Source organism: Phaethon aethereus (genome assembly GCF_964289735.1).
Source record: "Phaethon aethereus genome assembly, chromosome: 2".
Classification (NCBI taxonomy): Eukaryota; Metazoa; Chordata; class Aves; order Phaethontiformes; family Phaethontidae; genus Phaethon; species Phaethon aethereus.
The window spans coordinates 138,647,571-138,674,078 of record NC_138582.1 but is presented as its reverse complement, the minus strand read 5'-3'; the positions used below and the strand labels follow the sequence as shown (position 1 = coordinate 138,674,078).

The window sequence follows — 26,508 nt, the reverse complement described above, 5'->3', positions numbered from 1 at the left end:
CGGGCAACAGGACCGACGAGCAGAGCCACCGCCCGTCCTCCCAATCCCCTCTGCGCCTCCTCATTTGCATCTCTTTACCTTTGCGCCTGGGAGCGGCCAATCAGCGGGTGCGGCGGCGGGCGGCGGGCGCCGCTCACCTGCTGCGGCCGCGCCCGCCCGCTCGCTGACGGCCGGCGGGGGGCGGGACGGGACGGCGGCGGCGGCCTCGGCCTCGGCCTCCTGCTGTGCGGTACCCCGGCGGCGCGATGGTGTGCGGGGGCTTCGCCTGCTCCAAGAACTGCCTCTGCGCCCTCAACCTGCTGTACACGGTGCGTGGCCGCCGCGCTGAGGCGAGGCGAGGCGGCGGGAGAGGTGTGGGCTCCCCCGGCGGGGTCTCCCTCGCCTTGCGGGTTCCGCCGCCGGGTGGGTGGTGGAGGTGGTGGGCCTCGCTCCGCGCTGAGGGGGTCTCCTTCCGGCGGGCTGGTGCTGAGGGGTCGGGGGAGCTCTGAACCGGGGCTGCTGCTCGGTTGCGGCCTCCAGTTGGGGCGGGGCAGGGGGAAGGTGGCACCGGTCAGGCCGGGCTTTGTCACCGCAGGGACGTGGCTCCCCGGAGTCAGCGTCCCGGGCGGTCCGGAAGCTGCCCGCCCGGGCCGGGGGTCTCCTCTGCTGCGCGCCCCCCGCCTCCCCTCAGCAGGCCGGGCCGTGCTGGTGTGGGGAGGGGGCGGGAGGCCCGGCCCGCCGGTGAGCTTTTTCAGTGTCTGCGCTGCGCCAACCCGGGCGTCAACGAGGAAGGTTTATTTTGTTGTTTCTCAGCCAAGGAGCAGCACCGAAATAAGTGCAGTGCGGTAAGTGGCAAGGGACGTGTCGGTGTACTGGGCCCTACGAGACCCGTACAGACCGAAGCACGCTGGAGAGGGAGGGGGTGCGCTGGAGAGGCCCCCAGCCCCGGTAAGTGGGCTTCCCTGCCCTCCCCTGGGCATGGACCGGCGAGTTAGAAAGCCTGGCTGCTTCGGGGCAATGGGAACGTGAGAGTAGGCGGGGGGGTTAAAGCAGAATGCTAAACTGAAATAACTGAACCACTGGGGAGCTCCGGGCAGGTGCCTGCTTTTGTTCGGGTGAGTTGGAGGACCTATTTCCAACAGAGAACATCACAATCTTCAAGTGTGATATAGCTATGGGTTTTTCTCCTCAATATCTATTTTAAAATGACACAGAAATAGCAAGAACCAGGACTGTGTGTAATGGCTTCCTCTCATAGCTCTTCTGCAGAGGTAGTATATCCTCTAATGTTTCATGTTAACAGCTGTGCTTGGGGATGACTTTTGGCAGAACTGAAGTTGGGGTCAGACGGTGCTTGCAGGCAGTTGTATCAGTGTTTTTCTGAAAGCGCTGCCTGATCTTGACTGAAGGCGAGACAGGAGGACAAACAAATCTATTGCTGTTCATCAGAACGAAGAGAGTTCTCATAGCAGGTGGTCACTAGACCTGATGGTAATCACCAAGACGGAGCTTGAATGGATGTAGAAGTGCTTGTGCTGAAGCTAGAGTTGTTTGTTGTTATATTCTTTGGTGTATGAGGTGACCCTCGTTCCCTCAGAAAAGAGCAGAACAAAAACCTTAATACAGGAGAGCCTGTGCTACTGCGTGTGCTTCCTTGGAGGAGCTTGTGGAGTGGAGTATGTCCCTGAAAAAGTCTTTGGAGCATGCTTAGGGAGGCCAGCCTACCTGCAGTGAAATCACCCGGGATCCCTGTGATGCTATGGGTTGCCTGTGCTACCTCCAGCCAGAATAGAGGGGAGCAGGTAGGCATTGCCTCATTTGGTGTCTGTAGTTGGAGGTAAGTTTAGCATACGTAGACTGTCATAATGAAGGTAAGTTAGAACCACAGAATAACCGATCACTTTGGCCAACTTTTCGTGGGATTGCCCCCTCCCAACAAATGGATTATAGGTGAATTGTCCCATCCTGATTTGTCTTTTCAGTAAACCAGATGTTAATGCAAGACTTCTTTTTGTTATTGTTGTTTTTGTTATTATTTCTTGCGTGACAGAAGAGTGAGAGAAATCTGGATCTTTCTAACATAATACGTGCACAAATCTCATTTTGATGCCACGTGGACAGCAGGTGTTTTTTTTCTGAAGATCACTATCACTTATTCCTACAGCCATATATTAACCAGGTGTGAGGGGCCTGGTAGATCTTTTGGGCCCATCTGGCCTCACTAAGTGTGGGTTATCCTTGGGACCTCTGTAGTTCTGTTTGTGATAGCTGTACAATGCACCTATGAGCCTAATCTTGCTCTAATGTCTTTGTGAGTAGAATTTATTTACTTTGTGGGTGTCACTTGGTATTCTTTCATCTGACCGAAGCAGAACGTATATTTTTGCTGAAGGGAAGGAATGACTTCTTTTTATAGTAACTGGAATATCCAATTGTTATTGCTTGTGTTGCTTATTGATTATATGCAAGTTACAGGACTAATGCTTTTAAATTCTGAGTTGCAGAAATAACGTTTAAGGTGTTTAATTGGTATGGTGGCATTGATCTAGCAAAATGTGTGGGGTTCTCTGTTCCTTGGATAGACAAAAACATGCCGATAACAACACCTGGGTTACAACAGCACTATGAATGATGGGCTTTTTTTCTTCCCAGGTGGAAAGAAATACAGAAGGCAACCAGAGCAAGAACTCCATCATCATCTTTTTAAACAATGTTAATTCACAGTAATAATTGGTGGGAAGGGAGTACTGGGGGTAAGAAGGGATATAAGCTCAAGCAGATAACACTTCTTGAATGTTTTTCTAGCTAGCATTGATATGTCTGTATCACGTGCTTGGAATGAATTCACCCTCAGAACTGTATATTGGAGGTTACAGCTTATGTTCTGCTTTTCTTTAAAAAACACTTCTAGAATAGGATGTTGGAACTTGATTTTTTTTTAATGCTGTCTTGTTTTACTTTTTACAGTAGTACACCAAGAAAAATGTATGTCCTGGCAGTAATAAATCAGTTACTGGTTTAAGGCAAGAAACCAGAAACCCACTAACGTAATAGCTCACTTAATGTTTTTTTCAGATGGTACTTTGCTGATGACTTTTTGTTCTTCCTTGGACTAAGTTAATGTCCTTAGGCCCCGATTCTATTTTAAAATTTATTTTATATGAGTAATTCTGGCATATATGCTGAGTCTTGCTGACTTCAGTATGGTTCCTTACGGGTACTGGAAGAGCAGAGAAAAATAATTGAGACTATTTGTTGACTCAGTGTGTATATAATGACGTGTATTGCCAGAATAGTGTCTTACATGGAAGAACTGTCTGTATACAAGGACCTTTAAAATACCAGTTTTGGGTATCTGACCAATTTTGTCTTTAGTCATATTTACATTTCCTATCAAATGCCAAACCCATACAAACTGTTTAAAATGCCTGTCCGCAGAGTTCAGCCACATTCAAGGATGTGTACATAACTCAAGACTTCTAATCATACAGGTATGAGAATCCTGGGTGCTGGCTCCACCAATATTTGCTCACTTTAAGCAGACAAGGATTTCCTTAGGTAGACAATGTTCCTTCCAAGGAAGTCTTGAGTAATTGTGTTGAAGTGTGAACAGTTGCTGTCTTATTTCAAATTAGATTCTCAGAAAGAAAAGGGAAATTCCTAAGTCCTGGCTAGTGATGAAAGATTGAAGTGGTAGCTGGGCCACAAGATTAAATATTTAAATTAAAAAAAAAAAAATGCTGACAGTTCATTTGGATGGTGTGTGCTGTTTTTGTCACCAGAGCAGCTACTTACTTATTGCTGCGGCCAGCAGCAAACACGAACTGTTTGTTGTCAGTATGTAAACATCTTACCTTTGTTTTGATAAGCAGGCTTTCAGTTTTTCTTAGACCTAGAGTGGTTATTTGACTTAAAGTAAAACATATGGTACCTTTCCCATTAGAAGTGTGTATTTTTTAGTGGCACAGAGTTCATTCTGTGAGAGCATCCATGTTTCCTCTTAACAACAGAAAGTACTTTTATCAAAATAATTTACTTTTTATAATACTTTGCTTTCTGAACTTGTTTTCTAGACTGCCTATTAAGTGTCCTTGTTTTTGCATCACTTTCCAAAGCATTGTATTTGAAAGCTTGTTTTTTTGTGGTTTTTTTTATTGCTGCCTGTTGTTCTCTGGGTGCAGTATTTATTGAAAGTGTCATTAATGCATTTCTGCCCTCTATCAAAATTGCTTTTCCTATGTTACGGAAGTATGCAAAGATGAGGACAGAAATTCTCAGATTTGGACAGCATGTGTTTGGCATGGTAGAGTTTTCAACAGTGTTTGTCTCCTGACACAGAGGGGTGAGCATGTTGCATCTTCCATGCAGATCTGCTAGCTCCAGCTCCCTTCTCTCTACTTAAGGGAAGCCTAGTGTCTGAGTCAGGGTGAACACCTGGATTTTCCTAGGGAAAGAGAATGCGACTGTTTTCCGTGTTTTCTGATAATTCCTGACTGCTATAGTGGCTACATGGAGCCAGGTGCTATCAGACAGGAATTTGAGAAATGCAGTTCTTGCCTCGTGTGCCAGTTTCTTTCACAGTGGTAAATGAACCTGTGATCTCTGAGTTCAATTCCATTTTGGTTTCTATAAGCTTGTTTTCAGCTGTAAGAAGTTACCAGTAAATAGCCTGCTGTTCACTGTGGCTGATGGTCTATGGTCAGCAATTAGGAGTACAGTGTCAAGAGTTTGCCCTAGCACCAACCTGTGCTGGGCTAGTCTAGCTCATTGTCCTAACTGGATGCTCAGCAGATGGGGCAGGTTGCCTTGGAGCCATTTCTGTCTTTCCCAAGGACATTTTGAAGGCAGCAGTATAAGCTGTGCTATCTAGTCTTGATGTGTAAATAAAACAGTGGTACAGAAGCTCACAGGTACGTGGCAGGGAAGGTTAATGTTGGTCATCTCAATTTAGTCTTGGTGGTTTTTTGTTTTCATTGGCTTTTTGGGAAAGTTTCTATGCTCACGCTTGAGAGAATACCGAACAGTGACTGCAGCAAAAATATATATCTATATTTCAAGACTTTTTGTCAGTGCCTGGGAATGCCCTCAGCTATACTGGGTGTCAGTTTATAGCCAAAGTGACAGCAGTTTGTGGTAGCAGGTCAGAATTGAGACATGTGCTGGGTCTGGAGACCACATATGAGTGGGTTTGGTTTTTTTCACTTGTCTAGCACAGAGTGCATAGTGGCATTTGGAGCTGGGAAGGCAGGCTGTGTTTAGTGAAAGGACTGGAGAACGACAGGGCACAGAAGGAGGAGGCTATATGGAGCATGGTATGTTTTGCTACCACTGATGTTTTCAGCCATCTGAGCAGTGAAGATGGACACTTTAAAACCAGCATAATTATTGAGAAGCCCTTTGAAGGTCATGTAGTAGTCTTGTAGCTTAAATCATTAGTTGTGATCTTTCTACTGTTGTTTTCCTGTTGAGGAAGATATATGTGTGGAAGAAGGACCTATGGGATCACCAAGCTTCCTGAAAACATTTCACAACTTCTTAAAAAAACAATGAACGAGCAAGCAAGCAAAAGTAAACATTTTAGAAAATAGTTGTTCCTGCTTCACAGCAGAAAGCTTGCATTTCCAAAGGCCAGGGAGTACAAAAAGGGTTAAATCTCACTGCCATTTTAACATGAAAGAAGCTTGTTACATGGTCAAGAACAATTTGATCCTAATTATTGGCCAATAACATGAAGAACTCTGAACTAGGCCATCAAACTGAAAGAACTGGCTTTTGTGATAAGAGACAGGAATGTTGCTCTTCACATAAATTGCTTGTTCCACATCATGTGTCAACGCTGTTCAGTAACCAGAATACTGATCACTCCTCATTTAAATAAGTTGCCTTAAGGTGGAAGATTTTGCTTTCCGTTAGAAATCCTTTGGAGTTACCCAGAGCTTTCCTTACTGCTCAGCTTTTTCTGTGCTCTCAGTAAAGCTGAAGAAGTACTGGGAGAAGATAAAGTTGCTTACAGTTTGGCTAGCTTACAGCTGTGATGGAAAACAATTTAGCTTAGTCTTAGCTTGATGAAGGTATACCACTATATACTGACGATTGTTTTAATGTGTTTTAGATGAAATGCAGGAGACCAGAAGAATTGTCTTCTAGATTCTTTATGACTGTGCAGAAATGGTTGGCCAAGTTGAAGGGGAAGTTGGTAGAAATCTCTATCACCAAACTATGTACCATTTGAGGTTTAAACTTTGAAGCCCCCTTAAAAGAAGTAGAACTTACATGTGGAGAAAGAGGTTAGGGAGGATGTGTTTCATCATGTGTGTAATCTCTCTGGTTTTAGTTCCTGTTCCATATCCAGCCTGACAGCTATTCTGTAAATATTTCCTTTGCTAATACCGGTGTAAATGCTATATAATATTTTAACCTGGGAATGGTGAGGCTGTATTTCTTGAAATTTAAGTTCTGATACGCAGTTTTCACTAAACTCCTATTTGGGCTGGGGCTACAAGAGTACAGTGGGAACACTAACTTCTGTATATGACTTCCTTCCTAGGGAGCACTCCAAGCTAGTTGAAGTGCTGAAAAGTTGCTAGTTAGTCAGAACAGCAGAGTTGCTTGTGGCTTGCTGTTGAAGGAAGGAGGAACTGGTTTTGGCATTTGAATTGCTTCTCAGTGGCGAAGTCTAGAGAAATCGTTTGACAGTATCTTGGTTTCTTTTTGTAATGTAGACTGTAAGCTTGTGGATAAGGGGCTCTGAGCAACCTGAACTAGTTGAAGATGTCCCTGCTCATTGAAGGGGGGTTGGACTAGATGATCTTTCAAGGTCTCTCCCAACCCAAACTATTCTATGAGTCTGTGGAAGTAGTAATTTGTGCAGCAGTAAGGGGAAAGAAAACCCTGGTACTGTAAAGGCTAATGCTCTAATCATGTTAATAAAAAGTTAACTGGAGAACCGGACAATCGAACTTGTGATGACTTTAACTCTGTGACAAAGAAATTCTTCTTTGTCTAGAAATTGTTATTTTTTAAACATCTCTGAAGTTCATATTGTGTGTGTATGTGTGTATCTGTATGTATTAAAAAAGTGGAAGTCACTTAAAGTGAAGTCTGATCCATTCCACTGATCTTGAATTTACAGTCTCTAAAATCTTTCCTATAGAGATGCTGACATTGGAGTAACATTTTGTTTATTGGAAATATGCTTGTGTTTTTTTTTTTTTACTCCATAGAAAAAGTACTCGGTCATAGTGAAAACTACCGCTTTTCCCTTAGGATTTGTGCTACCTGTAGGTTTGTTTGGTAAAGCATTTACTTAATTTCAAATTGATGAGTGTATATTTTGGATTATGCTAAGCCTGTGTTTGCATGTGTGCCTTTTAAATAAGGTTGCTAGAATTTGTATCAATGGAGAAGATAGTATATAGTAAATAAGGATATTAAATTTAAAAATACTAGATTCCCCCTGCCCGTGCACACACTTCCCATGGCTTTGTGTTGCTTTTCTGGTTTGGGGACAGTATGTGCTTGTGGCATCTTTCTGAGAGACAGATTGCTCCAGATGGAGATTGTAATAAATTCTTCTGTTCTTAATGCCTGTAGACTTTCTATGTAAACATGCCTTAAGTGAATGAGACCTTTTAAATCACTTCTGAGAACAAGACTTGTACGTGTGTTTTTGAAGCTATGTAAGTACTTCTGAGGAATCATTCATTGCTCTTTTACTGAGAGACAAGCAGTAAGAAGGTGTTTTGTTGATATGGGGTTTAGGAGCTGGTGTTAGTCTTTATTTAATGAGCTAGATGATACAGAACAGTACTTGTTATGTGCTAAATCTGTCCCTTATCTGCCTGTTAAAACTTTGCCACTCTCCACACCAAAAATCAAAGTTTCCATGGTGGAAAAGCTGGCTGTGGTGTGTGGGTGTATTGGTTGGAAGGGACTTCTGGGGCTCAGCTATCCAGGATCCTGCTCAGAGTATAACACTTGTTTGCCAACTTTTGGCTTTGTCTATGGAATCTTGAAAACGTCAAGAACAAAGATTATCACCTCTCTGAGTATGGCACCAAACCACCTTGCAGATGTTTTTTCTAATGTCCAGTCTGAACCTCCCAAGCTGTTACTTGTGGTTGTTGCCTCTTGTTTTGTGGTCAGTCAATACTGAGAAGAGTTTGCCTCCATTATTTTTGTAATGCGCCTTCAGCTTCAGTTGCTATTAAATTATGCCTAGGCTGCCTCTTTGTCAGACTCTAAACAAACCCAGCTCCATCACCTGCTTCTCAAACATCATCCTCAAGGCTCCAGGCCATTTTGGTGGCTCCAGGTTCTCCAATTCCTTTTCAACCTGGGGGTCTTGAAATAGGACACAGTATTTGAGCTGCAGTCTCAGCAGTGTTGAGTTTCTTTTGATTGCAATCCTCTTGGCTTTCCCTGTTTGCAATGAGAGCAGGCTCTTGGCTCGTATTCAACTTGGCTACCAGTGTGATTCCTAGGTCTATCTCGGTAAGGCTGCTGTTCAACCGGTTTGTTCCCAGGCTCCACTGAAGTACCCCAGGAGCAGAATTTTGCTCTTCATGAGATTTCTGTTGGCTTATTCCTCAAGTTTATCAAGGTCCATCAGAGTTGAATCTCTATTTGGCGAGTCACTCACTCTTCTTTGTTTAGTATCATCCACAAATCTTCCGAGGATTCATTCTGTCTTATCACCCGTGTTGTTGTTGAAGATACTGTATAATATTGGGCCCAGTATCAGCCTTTGTGGTGCTCCTTACATGCTACCAGCTGGATGCTGAGCCATCGATTGCTACCCAGCAGTCCAGCCTCTTGTCATTCAGTCTAACAGGCCGTTTCTCCAACCCATGCCTTTTCAGCTTACTAATGAGACTACTGTGGGAAACCAGATCAGTCCTAATCACTAAAAACTGGACTGTGTTTTCATATATTTCTGGTAGATTTATTGAACAAATGTTTGAAGTGTTAGTAACCAAGGCTATCTTTATGTAAGTAAACTTGTGTAGGTAAAATGGAGTTTCACATGTACTTCAGTCTTCCAAGGATGACTCTGTTTTCTTTGGGAGAATTCTGGTGCTGTGAAATGTGGTTTCAGTAAAATTTGACATTCAGAAGCTCCACAGAGAGTCCTTTTTCCTTTATTTAACAGAAATAGGTGACTTTTTAATAAGTAAATAAAGCTTGTATATTTATAATGTACATATTACTCATTTAAAAGTAGTTAGGGTCACTGAGTAATTTTTTCAAGTACGTTTTACTACAAAGTCTTAGCAGCTTCACTTTTAGAAATACTGCATCTAAATCCTTTTGTTTCAAAACACTGGAATAAGCACTCCTGAGTAGTCATTTCTAGCAGCTGAACAGTGCCTAAAGCTATGAGCCTTGCATTGTTTTACAGACTTGTAAAACCTCTTCCCAAAACAGCTTAAGTTATTTTTCCTGTTTGTAGTAGTGTGTATTTACTTTAGTTTTTCACATTATGGCACTATAAAAAAAATGTTTTTATTACTCAACATTCAGCTAGTCCATTCCAAACCTGAAAATGAAGGAATATTCATCTTTCAGTCAACATGCAGAGGAATCAAGAACTTAATACTAAATCTGTTCCTTCAATGGTTTGTAACTTGCAGACTCCATTTCAGTTTTGAAACATGAAGTTAGTTTTCCACAGTTTTAAGTGCCCAAAATTGGAGTAGCCAATAGTTACTTTGATCCAAATCACGTATCTGCCTGACTGGATACAGCATTTTCACGTAGCTTGCCAAAGCAGAGCCCAGTAGCATGGATCTATGATCAGACTGAATTTCCAGATGTTTTAAGGCATTAGACAATGGACAGCTTTGTCATGTGAAAGAGGAGAAAATACAGCTCTGGTGTTATGGAGCTAGAGCTTGATAATGAGAAAAGAGAAATTAAACTATTTTATGTTACTTAATTTTTCAAAGCCAGTCACCTGATTCCTGGACATACAGGGTTCAATAGTGGGTTTAAAAGCCAGAGCTTTTTTGCCACTTGAAAACCATAGCAGTTCTAGATTTGTTATGCAGCTGCTCCTACCAGAAAAAGCTTTCTGGGCCAGGGGGTCATGGTAATAACTTTTAGTGTCATACGCACTAATTTCATGTACATATCATCAGAATAATGGAAGCTGAGATGAGTAACAGCAGCAAGAAGTAACCAGTACCATGCAGCTCAACCACTGCATTTATCCAGTAGGTGTTTCAGGCACAGATTTTGTTTAGCGCTCTACTTTTGATTTTGATACTCTAAGAATGCTTTTGTTTTAGACCTCTTATGAAATGAGCAAAGAGCTGAAAAAAATACACATGTTGGTGTCCTGGAGGCAGGTTGGTGAAAATAAAGATTTGCAGTCATAGCTTAGGCAGGAGAAAGAAGTATTGGTGAAAATCATTAGGGCAAAGTTTCTTCTGCTTTTCTTTGTGAAATAAATTTAAATTTGACATTGCCTTTGAGGTTTTTTTTTAATGAGATAACACTTTGAAGAGCTGTGTAGTAGTGGTGTGAGTGAAGTGCTTGAAGTTGATGCAGAGCATGGGACATCAGCCAGCGCTTTCTGATTGGAAATTGGGTTATGGGATTTCTTTTGTTGCTCACTTCTGATGCTTACATGGAAAAATAAATCTTCCCAGTGGTATGAGACAATGAAATAAAGTGAATGGGCATAGATCAGAACAGGTAGGTCTTGTGCTTAACTCTCTGATTAGCAAGGCTAATTTTAACATAATAGCATAAGGAAGTTTATAACCTTGTGCAGCATGAATTCAGAAAATCTGTCTGTGGCAGAGCCAAGGATTTGTTTTGTTTCTCCACACCCTCCCCCCCCCCTGCCCCCCAACCACCCCCCCGTAATTTAGATTAGTGACATCTTGGCCCAGTGTTTTGGTTTTAATTAAACATGGTGATTAAGGCTTTTTGTTTGAGAAACTGGCAAATGTTAATTAATCCTAAAACTCTACTGGTATTGAACAATTCCTTTGAATTTTATAGTGTTCTTCTGTCTTTTCAAGTGCTACGAGAGAGGTGTAGGTATGGCAAATAGCCTCCTTGCAGAATGTCTTATGTTTCTCCCGTGGATTACTGGCTTTTGGTAAAAACGTTTTTTGACATGTGTTGCTGTATGAACACATGAAAAAGACACCCACTGTGTTTAGCTCTTGATAAGCATCGCTGCCTGTTTTACTAGCTTAATTGGTGTTATTTTAGATTTCCACGTTTCAAAAGCAACATTACTTTGGTCAGTCTTCTAAAACGTACTTAAGTTGAAAAATATACAGACATGTTTGGTGTTAAAACCAGAAAAAATGCCCTGCTCTGGGATAAGTATACTGAAATGATGGATAAGCTGGAAATTTCCTTTTTTATTTAATTTTTTCCACCCTTCTGGATAAGCAGTAAAACGTCATGACACACGTCATTTGAATAGAAACTGGTGAACAAGTGTAAGTGCTTGCTCTGTATTTGATGTCAAATAAAGCCAGGTAGTTGGACTAGACTAAGTGCTTACTGTTTGTTTTTGTGTTGTGGGTTGTTTTGGTTTTTTGGGGTTTTGAGTTTTTTTGTTTTCAAATAACAGTACAACTTCTGGGTATTTTTTGGTGAGGTCAGGGTTTTTGAAAGTTACAGCTTGCAAGTTGAATTGGTCATATTTAACGGAGAATGTAATGGGTGATGTGTTACACATTGGTCTGACTGTTTCAGACAAGAGTGTGTTAGGCATCTTGTGTATTGGATATCTGGGTTGGCTTTGTCTACTGCTTCCCTCCTGCTGTACTCATTACAGATTTCTCTGCAGCTTTTCGTGTTGGAATTTTCTTTTCTTTTGTTCTGTGTTTTTGGCATGGAAACAGGAAAGGCTGGACCTTCCTGCCCATATAAACAATAAATCCCAGTAAACTAACCGGGACAGATTCTGCCTGCCTTCCCTGAATACCATCTTTAAAAGGAAGGAAACAGCACAAGAGCGTTTTGGGTATTGAGATAGGATTGCCTTCATAGTAGAGCTATTTTCTTGAAGAAATATGTAGCAGTCACAGGGCAGCTTTATTGTTTTACTGCATGAAGTTCTGGAGATACAGATTTAAAAAGTATTTTTGTGTGACCTTGTTAACTGTTGTGTTATATCATCAACTATGTAGAAGCTTCTCTAATGAATTAATACGAATGTATTCCTGATTACAGTAAGTTTTGGCAAAGTCCACTTTTTTTATGTGTTCAGAGCTGTGGATGATGAAAATGTATATCCTATTTTCATTAAATACACTGCCTGTGTTTCAGAAGACATCTGTAATTCTCATTCTTCCATTCTGTGAATTAAAGCCAATGATTTTTAGCTCATTTAATTCTGTCATCATCCACACTTCAGTTCAGTGTCAGTCACAGATAATCCAACATGGCTTGAGTTGTAGGTAGATGAAGTTTGTAACAGCTCCACATTAACAGTGTTGAAGAATATGTGTGCCTTGAAACATCTGGAACTGAAGTTATCTCTACGATGAAGTAGAGGATTAGTTTGTTTAGGGATGTGCTTCTCTTTTCACTGGAAAGAAAAATTGTACCTTTCTAATAACAACTTTAATGTCAATAACGTAGCTGTCTTTAAGTTGAGCATTTTTTAGTATGCAGACTAATTTTCTGTTTTCTCTTCCCTCCAGCTGGTAAGCCTGCTGCTGATTGGAATTGCGGCATGGGGAATCGGCTTCGGCCTGATCTCTAGTTTCAGAGTTGTTGGCGTGGCAATTGCAGTAGGAATCTTCCTCTTTCTTATTGCCTTAGTTGGATTGATTGGTGCGGTGAAACATCATCAAGTATTGCTATTCTTTGTATCCTTCTAATGCATTACATGGATCACGGCCTGGTTCAAGCTACGTAAAGAACCTGCTCTGTCAGCCGAGTCTGATGTGGGAGGTGCTTCAGAAACAGAACAGAAATCCACAATCTTATTTTAGTCAAGTGCAGTCTAAATTAAACTTCCTTCCCATTTAACTTTATGCCATCTTCCTTTTTTCTCCCTTGTAATGCTCTGAAGACAGAATTATTCACATCTTCACTTTTTAAAAATTTAAATATTGTAATTTTTTGAGAGCTTTTTGTGGTGGGTCATTGTGTCACTGGTGCCTCTTACTGTGTGTTCAACCCTACACCAAGCTAGAGTATGTGAACTATTAATATTTAACAGTAGAGAAAGGTGATGCTTCCAGATAGCGAGCGAGCTGGTTGTAGCTGGCAGGGGAATGCATTGTGGGTAATACAGGCAGTCAAGAAGCACTTTCTTTTCATACCTAGTCTTTAATTGCGAATGCAGACTAGAAATGAGCACAGGCGTTGCTCAGTGCACCTTGCTGCCCCTTTATGCTTATTGACACTCTGCAAGCAGTCTGTGATGCTGCCTTGCATAACACAATTGATCTGTTTGGATGAAAAAAGATACTAATCAGATAAAATTCTTATTTTTCTGGTTGTGGTCTACGAGTAAGGAGTGACCTCCACTTTACAAACAGTTTAATTGCGTGAGATAGGCGTCTGCCTCTGAACACAGCAGGCAAATTGTGAAGGCAGTGCCTGACTTTCAAAATGTGATCTTTAGTATCAAAGTTTGTTCTCTTTGTTTTGTACTGTTTCCAGATGCATTAGTCCAAAAGTGTGTGCGGCTGTGTTCCAGAAGCAATTCTCACTTTGTTTTTAATCTAGACTAAAGTTCTGTTTTGTAATTAATGACAAGAATATGTCATTGAAGAAAAAAAAGAATTCTGAATATGCAGTACTCAGACAAGTATTTTCTTTACTACTTTATTTAAGTGAAGTTCCTAAGATGAGTCCCTAAAGCTGGAGAAATTGGCAGTAGATTTTTCTTTCTCAAAGCTCCTTTTATTAACCTCTTTGCTCATGTTGTTCTGCTAGGCAAGAAACACCTAACGCAGAAATACCAGCTATGAATAGTAGTAGCCAAAAAGAGATCATAATATGGTGACTGAGTTCTGGGAACATTGTTTGGGTCATCTTTTCCACATCCAGTCAGAATTTACTTCTGTAGTTCATTGATTTGTTTGTTTGTTTTTTTAAGGACCTATTGTTATCCAGTGAAATAAGGAATACTATTAGGCATATGTGTTATAAAAGCAAAATGAATTTGAGAGTATATTCTTAACTACTGTTTCCAGTACATGATTATTCTTCTGCTAGTCTTTATTGTCCAGTTTTCTGTCTCCTGTGCCTGTTTGGCACTAAACAAGGAACAGCAGGTAAGAAAAGTTTCCTGACTTCTCAGTTAATCTATAACATAATACTATAAATGTGTATGTACATACATATTTCTATATAGTCTTCAACAAAATGGGGAGAGCGTATTTTAAGAAAAATCAGCATTATCCTTCCAAATAAGGACTAGACCTTAAGCAGTGCTTGGCTCTGGTAAGCTAGAAAGAAATACATCTGGATCCTAAAATGACTTTCTGCTGTCTTTTTTTTTTTTAAATTGTTTTAGTTTTAAGCTTCCTGTCTAGGTTTATGGTGACAAGTGTAGCAGCATGATATCTTGACTATAACATGTGTTCAGCAATTTCACATACGCTGATGAAATCTACAGTAATCATCATGTAAAGATGATAACACCACTGAATTGTTCTGTAACTGAAAAGGTCGTAACTACATTAGGAACAGAGGTGATTCTTAAGGGTGAAAGTAAAACCAGCTTCCATGGCTTATGGAGACTAATTCTTACTGCGTAAGAAACAGCCAAGGGTACGGTGACTAAATAATCAGCTATTACATGTAAGCACACTTCTTGTTTAAAGTCTGAGCAGTCCCAGTTCAGATTAGTTGCATGCCCCATTACTAGTGCTCTTGTTGGATTTAGAAAAAAGAAGGGAAGAAATGATTTATAACCATGAATGTGCTGCTATTTCATTAGCTATACAGGCTGTTTGAACATTCAAGTTATTCTTTAATGTATTATCCTGTTACACTTTGGGATCCAAATGTTTTAGATAGGGACTTGTTAACTTGGCCTACTATATTGGTTTTCAATGAAAGCAAAGCAGTTCAATATGTATTTGCTTATGTCTTCTAGAGTCAACTTCTAGAGGTGGGATGGAATAACACTAAAAGTGCGAGAGCAGATATTGAGAGAAATCTGAATTGTTGTGGATTCAGAGTTTTTGATCCGAATGAAACCTGCTCCTCTGTAAGTTCTTCCAGCATGAAAAATCTTACAACTTCATTGTGTTTGTTCACGTATGTACAACTGTTTTCATAGTTGCAGACAGCAGAATTTTTAAAGGAATGTGTAAGATAGTTGTTACAATGGTACTAAGCTCTTTAGCAACTTACTGGAAACATAATTACACATCACCCTTGTACTCCATTGTCATTTATATACTTGCTTTTTTGGAGTCTTTTAAAAACTACTAGAGTTTTGTCCATGGCTGGCAGTCTTTGATAGAGCTAACTAGATGCTTTCAATCAATGAAGTGTCATCAGAAAATGGAGTGCAATTCTCTGTATCTGCTACAGGATTGTTTTAGAAGTCGCCAGTGTCAACCATGTGCACCAATAATAGAAGAATACTCTGGAATGGTGCTGAGATTTGTTGGAGGCATAGGACTCTTCTTCAGTTTCACAGAGGTGAGTGTGTAGGAGGTTAGAAAACTGAGTGCTATTTCCCTACTTTTAAGGCCTTGTTTTGTGAAACAATTAATTTTTGGGGGTTTACTACAGAAACTCGCAGTACTATCTCAAGAGTCAAATAATTAATTAGGTCAAAATTTTCCAGGCTATCAGCTTGCTTAAGTCTGCCAAAAGGAGGGATTGTCTTTCAACAGTAGGAGTTCTTGCAACTTTGTTATTTAGACTACAAACCACAACTAGATACACATTAAAATGTGGTGCTGTAAAGTTTAAGTTTTGTCGAAAGTTAGCTATTCACGTTTACCATTCTCCAAAAGTAAGAAGAGTGCCATTGCTTTACCTTGTTCCCCTGTTCTTCCTGCCTCCCCCTGCCTGCACACACACAGTTTTTTGGGGGTTTTTTTGTGTGCCTTCTGTAGTGCAAAGATACAGCTTCATGATGAGTGAACTGTATTTTAAACATCAGGTTAAAAAGGTCTTTGACTCTTTGCTTTAGTATCCAGATGATACATATACTTGCTTTATTATACTCCTGCGGCTAGTCCAGTTTCCAGAAGGTTTGTAGATACTACAGCACCAAGAGAAATACAGCAACTTAAACAGAATCTCTCTGACATCTGCCCTCAATTTCTCTACTAAAAATGTGAAGCTGCTGGGAGGGGGAAAGGTGGTTGAGGGAAATGATAACATTTGAAAATGTACTAGAAAAATAGACATAGGTAAGTGGTAGCTGTAAAATGAAATGACTTGGAGGATTAGTTTATCATTACACTAAAAACAGGTTTATGAATATTAACATGGGGGGGCAATTGAACGCTGGACATGCCTATGGGAAATACTTTGCTTTGCATTGTGGATACAGTTTTTTATATTGTTGTTCTCTCTGCTGCTAGGTATGAAATTTTTCTGAGAAAGTGCGTTCTTTTTTATAATTAAGAAAGCTGGTGTGTGGTTCTGCAATTTTAGCAATAGTAAAATACCCTAAACTTGTGTAGTTCATTGTCAGGGTGTTTTGTTTTATGTTTAAAATAAATTTTGTAAAACTGACTGAAGATTGGGTGGACACCCTTTGCTTAATACTATATTTGCTTTTTGTTTTCAGATTCTGGGAGTCTGGCTGACATATAGATACAGGAACCAAAAGGATCCCCGTGCAAATCCTAGCGCATTTCTTTGATAAGTTTATAAAGGACTGAATCTTCTCTCTGCACCCTCTACTTCAAAATACCGATTCTTCATAGTTTGGTATTTCTCCATAATAGGGACTTATGTACAAGTACCCAAAAGAAAACTATTTCCATAAGAAATTTGTAGTTTTCATATTTAATGTCCCATAATTTTCTTCTAAGAATCTGTGTCTTAAAGTAGACTGGTGCATTCAGTAGCTGGGCATAGTCAAACTGCTGCTCTGAGCTGATTAAATAACACTGTTAAGACTTTGGTAATGGATGTGGTGAACTCTATACCATGAGTTTTGTAGCACTACTGGCTTCTCTGGTGTCAAAAAAAAAAAGCAAAAGTATTTTCTGCTGTATTCATTGATGACAAAAATTCACATGATTTCTCATTAAAGTGATAAAAATATATGGTGGATGGTTGGACTGTATGATTTGATCAGGCTTTAGGATGAGTTCTGGTCAACTTTTTTGTCTTAATAATGGTCTCCCACTTTCCTGATAATGTAAAAATAGAAGGTAAAGATGTTATTTTCTGTAGTGCACATAAGTGTGTGTCAGTGACTGCCGTAGTCTTCACCCCTCCCCTTCCCTGTTTGTTTTGGCTTTCTGGTAGCTTTAGAATTTTGTTGAGAATGGAAATAATTATTTAGTTTTTAATGGATATCTTCACTATAAGAACAATGAATGAAGAAAACCAGGAGAATGTAATCTGCAGCTGATTAACTTGAAATTTTTTTTTTCTTTGACAAGTGAATGAAGTTTGGTATTTGCACAGCATCAGAATCAATAGTGGTCTGTCATCTTTAATGTAAGAAACTTGATGTCTGGAAAGTTGTACAGCTATTTTTTTTCAGATGGTGTGAAATTATTGTTGTAATAACTCAGCAGTGTATATTTCTCTGTCATCCAGCTAACAGCTGTAATTTCATAAGAGATTGAATGGTGTGTAAAAAAAAGAAAGAAAAAAAGTAAAAAAAAAAAAAAGGTTTCCAGTAGTTTGTTTTCTTAACAAAAAAAAAAAAAAATTCAAGTTAGAACAGTACATTACCCATGTAGTAAGTGTTGTCTGAGCTGAAGGAAAGCATGATCCCTCTTCCAACCTGCCATAGAAGTGATGCATCAGCTGGAACACCAGACATCTAAACACCTGAGGTGCATAATGTTGCATTTGTTTCTAATCACACTGAATTGCAGACCTGCACTGCACCTTTTCTTCATTCAGTTGCCGCTTCTGGTGTGGTAGGCAGCTGCTGTAGCCTCAAAGATGGCTCTGCAGGAAGAAAAGGGTAAGAGTATTGAGGCCGTCTGCCAAGGAATGCAGCAGCTGAGCCAGGGGCAAGGAAGCAGCGAGGCCAGGCGGGAGTGGGTGCTCATGCAGTCTCCCTTTACTGGGGAGATGTCTCCTTGCTCCTGCAAAAGAGGCAAAAAGAGGTTGAAATACGTGCCCATCAGAACACTTTCAAACTTCCATTTGCCCAGTGCTCCTAAAGAAGGAATTGTCTCGAGGTTTTTAACCTGAAGAGCTGAACCAGAACACGGAGGGGTGTCAAGAACTGGCTAAAGGCAGCTTCTCTTCAGGTGTAGCTGATTCTTCGACATCTGCTGTCAGCGCCATCTCCTGGTGTTTGGTCGGTGAGTTACTGTTTCCTATGATGAGAAGTATTGATGTCTGTCTTGAGCGCAGACTTCTACATTCAATGCAAGAGCCCACTCATGTACTGAAAGACCTTAAGAGCTTTCAGACTATTACTGACATATAATGTAAACGTACACAGCTTTTTATCCCGCGCTCCCAAGTGCTGTCCTGTTCAAGGAACTAACCAGCCATTCTCAATATGTGCCAAGAGGATGGTGATCATCTTGTGGCTGTCTTTAGCAACAGTTAATTTTCCTAGTCTAGACAGGCTCTGTATTTTTTACATTACTGTAATAAATTAAAGGAGTCTTACGGAGAGGGTGCATGAAGCTTAAAAAAATACCACATTGCTGCTTCAATTTTGACTTTTTTTCCTAATCTCTTTTAATGCTTAGTTTTGCATGGGTCTGGTTTCATAAATATGGTAGTTGATACTGGACTGTAAATGTGCATCACTGACAAAATACTGAAAATATTACCACTTCAGAAACTCTCGTGTCTCAGAACATGTGAATTTGTCTTAGTAGTCAAAGGACAGATCAGTGAATCATATGGTTTGATTAAAGTTTTTTCTATCACATTAATAATACTTTGTCCCTTCAAGATTGTGATTATTTAAAAAAAGCAAACACCAAACACAAGCCTTGATATTTACATCAGAGGTGTGGATTCTTGATTCTTAAGGGCAGCTGACTTGCATGTCTCAAGCCATTTCCAGGTACCACTTGAGATTTTTCTGGTTGGTAGGGTTCACATAGCTTGCCAAAGACATGTTAGCAGGTGCCTTGCTTCTAATTTTGATGATAAATTCCCTTGAGCAGAAACCCTTGCTTCTCTTGCCTGTCCTACCTTCTGAGGTGTATTCTTCTCTTGTGGTTATCATCATGACTGGTAGTGGTAACAACAGCTGACGTTGCTAAAAAGCTGAGAAGGTAATATAATCCTGGGCAAAGTGTTTCTCACTTGTGCTGCTGCTGAGTTCTTACGTATTTGAGGTTGGAAAATCTCCTTTTTATCTGAGTCTTAAGGTAGTGTGTAGTTCCATGGTGTTCCGCTGTAGGGTTGCTTTTAGGTCTGACTTCTCTTGTCCCTTTTAGGCTTGTAAATAAGCAATCACAAGCTGTAACGCAATCATGAAACCAACCACATACTCAATGCAATATAATTTCTATTAATCATCTCAAGTCTTTACTGAATTCTGATGTAAGCAGGAATCTTTTAAGGGAAGCAGTTTTTGTCTTTAAAAAGAAAAATCTAGATAAGGTGATCATTGGATAACTTCAGAATGCAGCCAGTTTAAAAAAAGAATCAAAAGACCCCCACACATGTAAACAATGCCATCCTGTAGACTCAAGTACTATTCTGTAAAACGTTTGCACTTCTGGTTATCTAACTGTAAAGCAAAGCCTGATACCAAGAGCTCGACATCCGGTTGGTGCTACCAGAAAGCAAACGGAGATAAAGCAGGCTGAGCAATGCAGAGCTTAACTAGCTGCTGAAACTGGAGATAAAAGGCTGCTTTCCTGTACTGGGTTTGGCTGGGTAGAGTTAATTTTCATCATAGTAGCTTGTATGGGGCTATGCTTCACGTTTGTGACCAAAATGGTGTTGATAACACAAGGACATTTTAGTTATTACTGATGGTCACACAGAGTCAAGGCCTCTTCTGCTCCTCACCCCACCCCACCTGCGAGCAGGCTGGGGGTGCACAAGAAGCTGGGAGGGGACACAGCCGGGACAGCTGACCCCAACTGACCAAAGGGACATTCCACACCGCATGGTGTCATGCTCAGCGTATAAAGCTGGGGGAAGAAGAAGGAAGGGGGGACATTCAGAATGATGCCATTTGTCTTCCCAAGTAACGGTTACCCATCATGCAGCCCTGCTTCCCTGGAGCTGGCTGAACCCCTGCCTGCCCATGGGAAGTGGTGAATGAATTCCTTGTTTTGCTCTGTTTGTGTGTGCAGCTTTTGCTTTACCTATTAAACCGTCTTTATCTCAAACCATGAATTTTCTTACTTGTACCCTTCTGATTCTGTCCCTCAGGAGGGGAGTGATGGAGCAGCTGCGTGGGGCTGAGCTGCTGGCTGGTGTAACCCACAGCAGCCCTTTTCCTTCCAAAGTGCTTTGATGTAAAACTGCAAGCTGTGGTCTCAAGTGACACAGTGATTTTACTCTTTCTAATAATGGTAGATGATAATAAGGAAAAAACACAAAACACAGCAACATTTTGTATGTAAACACTTGAAATGGATTTATTTAAAAAAAAAATCATTTTTACAGCTGGATCATACAGTATTCTTCTGTACGCCTTAAATTAAAAGCCTCCAGCTTTTAAAAATGCTGCCCAGTACAAAAGTGCTAATGTAAAACTGTAGTGTTTATATATATAAACCAGCACTACACATCACTAAATATCGCTCTAAATAGTCTCTTCACCAGTTTCAATGAGCGGAGAAGAGATGGAAGATCAGACTTCGTTGTATTTTAAGGGCTTCCTTCTTCCCCTTACAGTTCAGTCTTCAGGAGCTTCAGCGCTTTCTGCATATTTGAATACACTGGAAAGGAAATATTCATACATATTATTTTTGTCGCAACTTCCTCTTCCAGCAACTACAAATAGCGTAGAGAAAATGCTGTTTATTATTAAAGCTTTTGCTCACGTGCCTATTGCTATACGGATGCTGACGCACTGCGCTCTCCCAAGCGTTTTGCGAACGTCATCTGTTTAATTGTGGCTGGTGAGAGCCCAAGTCTGTTAGCGCAGGCGTTCGCAGGGCAGAGGAGGGAGCTGCGCGGCGGTGACGGAGGGCTGTAGCGTCCGACTCTTCCCTGCTCCCAGAAGTTTTCCTGACCTGGCCCGGCAGGGCTCGTGTGCAAGAGTTCCCGCCGTTGCTTACACTGAGGACTGCTGAATTATGCAAGGCCCTACTGACGTATGCTTTCTTTTAAAACAGATGGATGTTTAAGGCTCCAGGGCTCTGCCATCGTTCCCTTCACCTCACTGAGTTCAAGTCTAGCGTCCTGTTTCATTTTAATCCTGGTTAACTGGCTTTCAGCAAGTACCAACTGCGAGAGTCTGCAATGCCTGGTGGTATTCCTCGTCGCATGAAAAATGCAACTGCTTTCAGAATATTTCAGAACACGCTACTTACACAATGAAATGTCAGAGGGCTCGTATGCGTAGAGACGGTTTGAATATCTTCCAGTAATATCTGCTCTCACAGTCAGGGAAGGATCTGGAAAAAAGGATGAGAGAAGTTGTAGAGGGCAGGACTAACCTTCAAGCAGAAGGGAAGAAACCTCCCTGCGCTTCTGCCTGCTTCCGAAATGTTTCTGCAAGACAAGTCTGCTTTCCCTAAAAAACGACAGATCGTTCTTCTACATAGTCACTGACATTTTAATTTTAAGTGTTGTCTTTGCCGGCTTATTAAGAAGGGGATAGGTTTAATTCTGATCAGCGTTGATCAGCCTTACACCTTCTTGCCACTGCGTGGTACCTGAATTCACTCTACGAGCTGAGGCTGCTTTCAGGCTACAAACGTTATTAAAAAAGAAATAACAAAGGCAGAGATAATATGGCAGTTGCTTTGGTCTGTTGAAAATGGACATCACGACCTAGATTTATCAAGGTACGTGCTAATGATACATGTGTCCAGTATATAAGGCTACGTATAGGGTTCTGGGAGAGGGAACACTTGGATGCCTGCACGGCCACCAACAAGTCTCCAAAACGCCAATGCTGCTGGGGGGCCTGTGCAGGTTAGTGGAGCCCAGAGCTGAGTACTCAGCTTCCAAAATCGGCCCCTGAAGCCTCCGGGGTCACCACTCTTCCTGCGCCGTCTGAGCCTGTTACAAACAGAAACCTGACGGGTTTACAGTATTTCCAGAGACAGGAGGACGAGCGAGGCTGAGCCAGCGCCTACCCGCTGTGGCATAATGTCATTTTAACGACACGATGAAAGAAATTGCATCATTCGTAGAGTTAACGAGGGAGGAATGCTGGACCTGTGAAGCTAATGACCCGCCTGGGGTTGCTTTGAAATTTCATCCAACAAAACCCAACTAGACATTTTATATTTCTCATGAAATAAATTCCTGTTAATAAGCCCGAGGATTTGAGATGCGCAGCGCAGCATGGGCTCTGGTCTGACATCAGCTTTGATGCTTGAGGTACTCACCTATGAACAAAATCCGAGGGACATACTGGCCATCAGGTGAAAGATTCTTGTCTGTGGTTTCATACTTCAAGAAAACAGATAAGGTTCCCAGTCAAGATTGCAGGAGGGCATGTTACATTTTTTTTTTTTCCTTCTTTGTACTTTTTGTTATGAAATAGAGCTTAAATAATACGTTTTGCACTTTAAGAAATTCACTGTCTGGAATGCAATCTTTTAACAGCTGGAGTTGCAAATTAATAATAACATTAACTGTTGTTATCAAACTTTAAATTCCCTCATATTTTGAGGTTGTGATAACTACAGATGAAAGAGATATTACTAAATCTATTATGCTTCAGCACTTAGCCATTTTTCTTAGCCAACCCTAACTATTACACTAACAATAGCTAGAGAAGCCATAACTAAAAATAGAACTTTATTGCTTTTACTTAATGAAGTGTAACTGGGAAACTTACCACAAGGTTCAGGAGAATGAATTTTTCAGCCAATTTCTGTATATCTTTATGTTCAGCAAAGACCTTCTTGAGGGCTGGAGTGGAAACAAATGGGAATGAAAGTTAAAAACATGCCCCTGAAATATGTTGTCCTTGAAAAAGAAATTCAAACAAACTGGAGAGAATCAAAATGAGAATTCCCAGTTTACAATTACAGCAAATGAAGATTTGAAGTTCATTCCACTGGAAGATGATCAAGTCATTTATATTCCGTGGTAAAGAGTCATTATAATGGTACAAAATGCCCCTCCTTCCTGCAGCTCTCAAATTATTTGCCGCCTTAAGTTTGAATTTGAGCATTTGACCCTTCAAACCTCCTACTCTACTATTGCAGTTTCTGGCTCCAGTTCCTAGGGCACTGACAAGGCTAAGCGTGGGATGTCAGCCTGAAATGTTTGAAAGGATTTTAACACTTGTACAGAGACTTTTCTGGAGTTATGGATGGAAACCAAGGTCTTGCCATGTGGATCGGCTTTGCAGGAAGAAGGGCCCCAAGGTAAATTCAAAAACACTGGGAAAAGGGCAGTCTCAGTTACCAGAAGTCCTGCAAGAGCTCAGTTTCAACCTAGTTTAATTTAGTCCCTGGCCAGATTCAGTTTCAGTCATCAATGATGTTGAGAGCTGAATATGTCTTTTCCAATAAATTATTGTTTTCCACTGCTCCTGGTCTTGCTATCAGTTTTGGCTTGACCGCGACCCGAACCGAAAACCAGATTTGCCATCTGCTGCCCTGTGCTCATTTCTGTACCCATTCTGTGTCATGTCATACTCAATTACCATTTTTATTTTATTTCTGCACATTGGAAAACACCTACATGTGACAGCGACTTGAAGAACGCTCTGCCTGCTTGCGCAAGTTAGCAAGTTGGGCAGGCAGAACGATTTTTATTATTATTTTTTTTTTTTTAAAGCAGCATTTCTCCAGAAACCGAAAACCGGATGATTTTATTGCCCCCCGCCGGGTGCAGAAGGATTACCTTGGCTGTGCGGGCAGTCGTCCAAGTGGTGGATAATCATCAGGGGTTTGTTACTGGAAAAGAAGATTCCTCGTCAGGGGCCGGGGAGGCGGTAGGGGGCGGTAGGGGGCGCGGAGCGGGGCGCGGTACCTGTGCTTGGCGCGGAAGAGGGCTTCCTCGTACGTCTGCGTCCAGATGAGCTGGTCTCCCCAGCCTGCGGGGCAAGGACAGGCGGTGCGTTAAAAGCGGAGCCTGGGGCCCCGGGTTCGCGTCCCGCCCTCTGCCGGCTAGGGCATCGACCAAGACGCGCTGCCAGAGCAGGGGGCTTTAAATCAGGAATTAAGGGAGAGCGGTGCTAGGAAATACTAGAAGAGGTAGTTGCAGAATGTGTTTATATATACATATTATAAATTTTATAATATATACAATTTATTTATTAGAACAGCACAGGAAACAAAACTTCAGCAGATTGTACTTTTAAAAAAATTTCTGTTGTTTTTTTGGGTTTTTTTTTTTACCTCTGGAGAGTGTCTGAGGCAGTTTTGGTTTAACGGTGGTCTCCTTTGTCTCCTTCTTGCCCACATCCTTTGCCAGAGCACAGGAGATGGCAACGAGCAGCAGGAACATGGACATGTAACACTTCTCCATGGCTGCTCCTGGAACAGACAAGAGAAACCGCGTGTTGTCGTGCATCCCAAGCTGGTGCCTTCTTGGAGGCACACGTGAGATAAGGACGGGAGAGTGGCAGGTCAAGTCGAAAGTATGCAGCAGGGTGAGTCCAGGCTGAAATGAACTGCTCCAGGCAGGGGCCTGGGGTTGGGGCGACCTCGAGGAAATGTGAGGTTTGCTTAGCAAATTGCCGTGAAGGACCTGGCTGCTTCCTACTGGTCTGTCCATGCCGTTGGGCCGTGGTCCTTTTAAGATGCCCACTTCTGTGTTAGTTTCTCTCTCTTCTTTTTACATACACTGAATTTGCTCAGTAAAACAACTGAGTTTTGGCAATTCCAAAAGTACTTGCATGTCCTGGTAAGTTCACAGTTCTACCTTGACCTCCCAGTGTTATAGTAACCCAGCAGCAGGTGCTGAAAAATTCAGCTCTTGGCTCTTCCTCCATTTTGCGGCAGGAACAACCCAAATGAGAAGTCAGAATCTTAAGCTAGGCTTTACAGTGAGCCATTGGCATAGGCACAGCCTAATGCTGTTGTTGAAACTTCCGATCCTGTCTTCCCCCTTAAAAGTATCATCTAATCCTGTATCATCTAATACTTAAAGATAAAACCAGTAGAATCTATGACAGAAAGAGTGGGGAGGATTTGCTGTGTGGAACAGTGAGAACTGAAATGCAGTTTGCCAGTTTAAGCAACAGAAAGCAGAGGGTTTTTCCTGAGCTGGACTCTGGGGCACAGGGATGGAAATGAGACATGTCTGATGGGAAGCTCCTCAGTGTTTCAGCTGGGATGCTTCTTTGAAGGGGGAAAACATTTTAGCAACATGTCTGTATTTTTTATAATTAAATTTCCTCCTAGAAACTAGAACATCAATGTAATAGGTGGAGTAGGAAGGCCTAAGATATTCCAAAAGCAAGACAGAAAATTCAAAAGTTTCATGCAAAAATTGTAACAAGCTGACAGTTTTTAAAATTCAGACAATAAAAATGAAAGTCCAGGGAAATAGAAGCATTTTTCTGGGTAGGAACTGCAGGAGGAGGCATTAGCTGAGTTTCCATCCGTGGTACGGTGCTCTTTCCTACTGGGATGTCCAACAGACCTTAAACATCCAAAGAGTCACTGTTTCAAGGGCAAGGAATATGACTTTTGCAGCAGGCTGCCTTTCTTGCCCTAAGAAAAGTCTCCTTGGCAAGGAAGAAAATTGCATAAAGTTAAATTAAACCCAGTGGATTTTCAGAGTTGCCTCTTGAATTATTTTGGCTAAAGGTGTATAGCAGAAGTAATGCTTCTCCAAAAAAAAAAAAAAAAAAGAGAAGAAAAAAAAGAAGGAGGTGTGGAACAACCAGGAAATCAAAGACCAGGCATATTTTATGCTGTTGCTGATGCAGAATGCAGAAAGCAGTCACAGAGGAACGTTAAACTTGCTCTTTAAAAGCTTCTCTGGAAGGCTATGTGCACTTTGCTAAGTTCTAACCCCCACCTCAAAAAAACCCCAACTCTCCTCTCCTGTCTCTTTTAACCTGCAAAGCCACCATTTCTCTACACATTTTTTCTTCATGGCAAGCTGTACTGCCCTGCGCCTACCTTGCTGCAGTCTTTTCTTTCTGTTGGTGGGCTGCCCCAGCCCCAGGTAGCGCGGCTCAGCTCCCCCAGGTACCCTCTAAAGCGGTAAGCGTGCCGTGCCTTACCTTGTTTTCTCTCCCAGACGCCTGCCAGGGTGCGAAGGTGTTCCCGGTTACAGTGTGAACGCTGCCGTTCCTACTGCCTATTT

General features: G+C 41.4%; 2 protein-coding genes across 2 annotated transcripts; one reads left to right on the top strand and one right to left on the bottom strand.

Annotated features, from left to right (window-relative positions):
* Positions 1 to 245: 245 nt before the first annotated feature.
* TSPAN13 (tetraspanin 13) lies at positions 246 to 16,801 on the top strand (the record flags this gene model as incomplete). The annotated part of the gene is made up of 6 exons (XM_082015298.1): positions 246 to 308; positions 12,654 to 12,821; positions 14,160 to 14,240; positions 15,068 to 15,181; positions 15,511 to 15,621; positions 16,727 to 16,801. The coding sequence occupies 6 exons, from the start codon at positions 246 to 248 to the stop codon at positions 16,799 to 16,801; spliced, it is 612 nt and encodes a 203-aa protein (XP_081871424.1).
* Positions 16,802 to 20,946: 4,145 nt separating this feature from the next.
* On the bottom strand, positions 20,947 to 25,022 carry LOC309417309 (anterior gradient protein 2 homolog; the record flags this gene model as incomplete). Its single annotated transcript, XM_082014788.1, has 7 exons — positions 24,588 to 25,022; positions 24,220 to 24,283; positions 24,091 to 24,143; positions 23,075 to 23,148; positions 22,620 to 22,683; positions 21,594 to 21,677; positions 20,947 to 20,996 (listed from the first exon to the last, which is right to left on the bottom strand). The coding sequence occupies exons 1-7, from the start codon at positions 24,964 to 24,966 to the stop codon at positions 20,947 to 20,949; spliced, it is 768 nt and encodes a 255-aa protein (XP_081870914.1). The 5' UTR covers positions 24,967 to 25,022.
* Between the last annotated feature and the right edge of the window lie 1,486 nt (positions 25,023 to 26,508).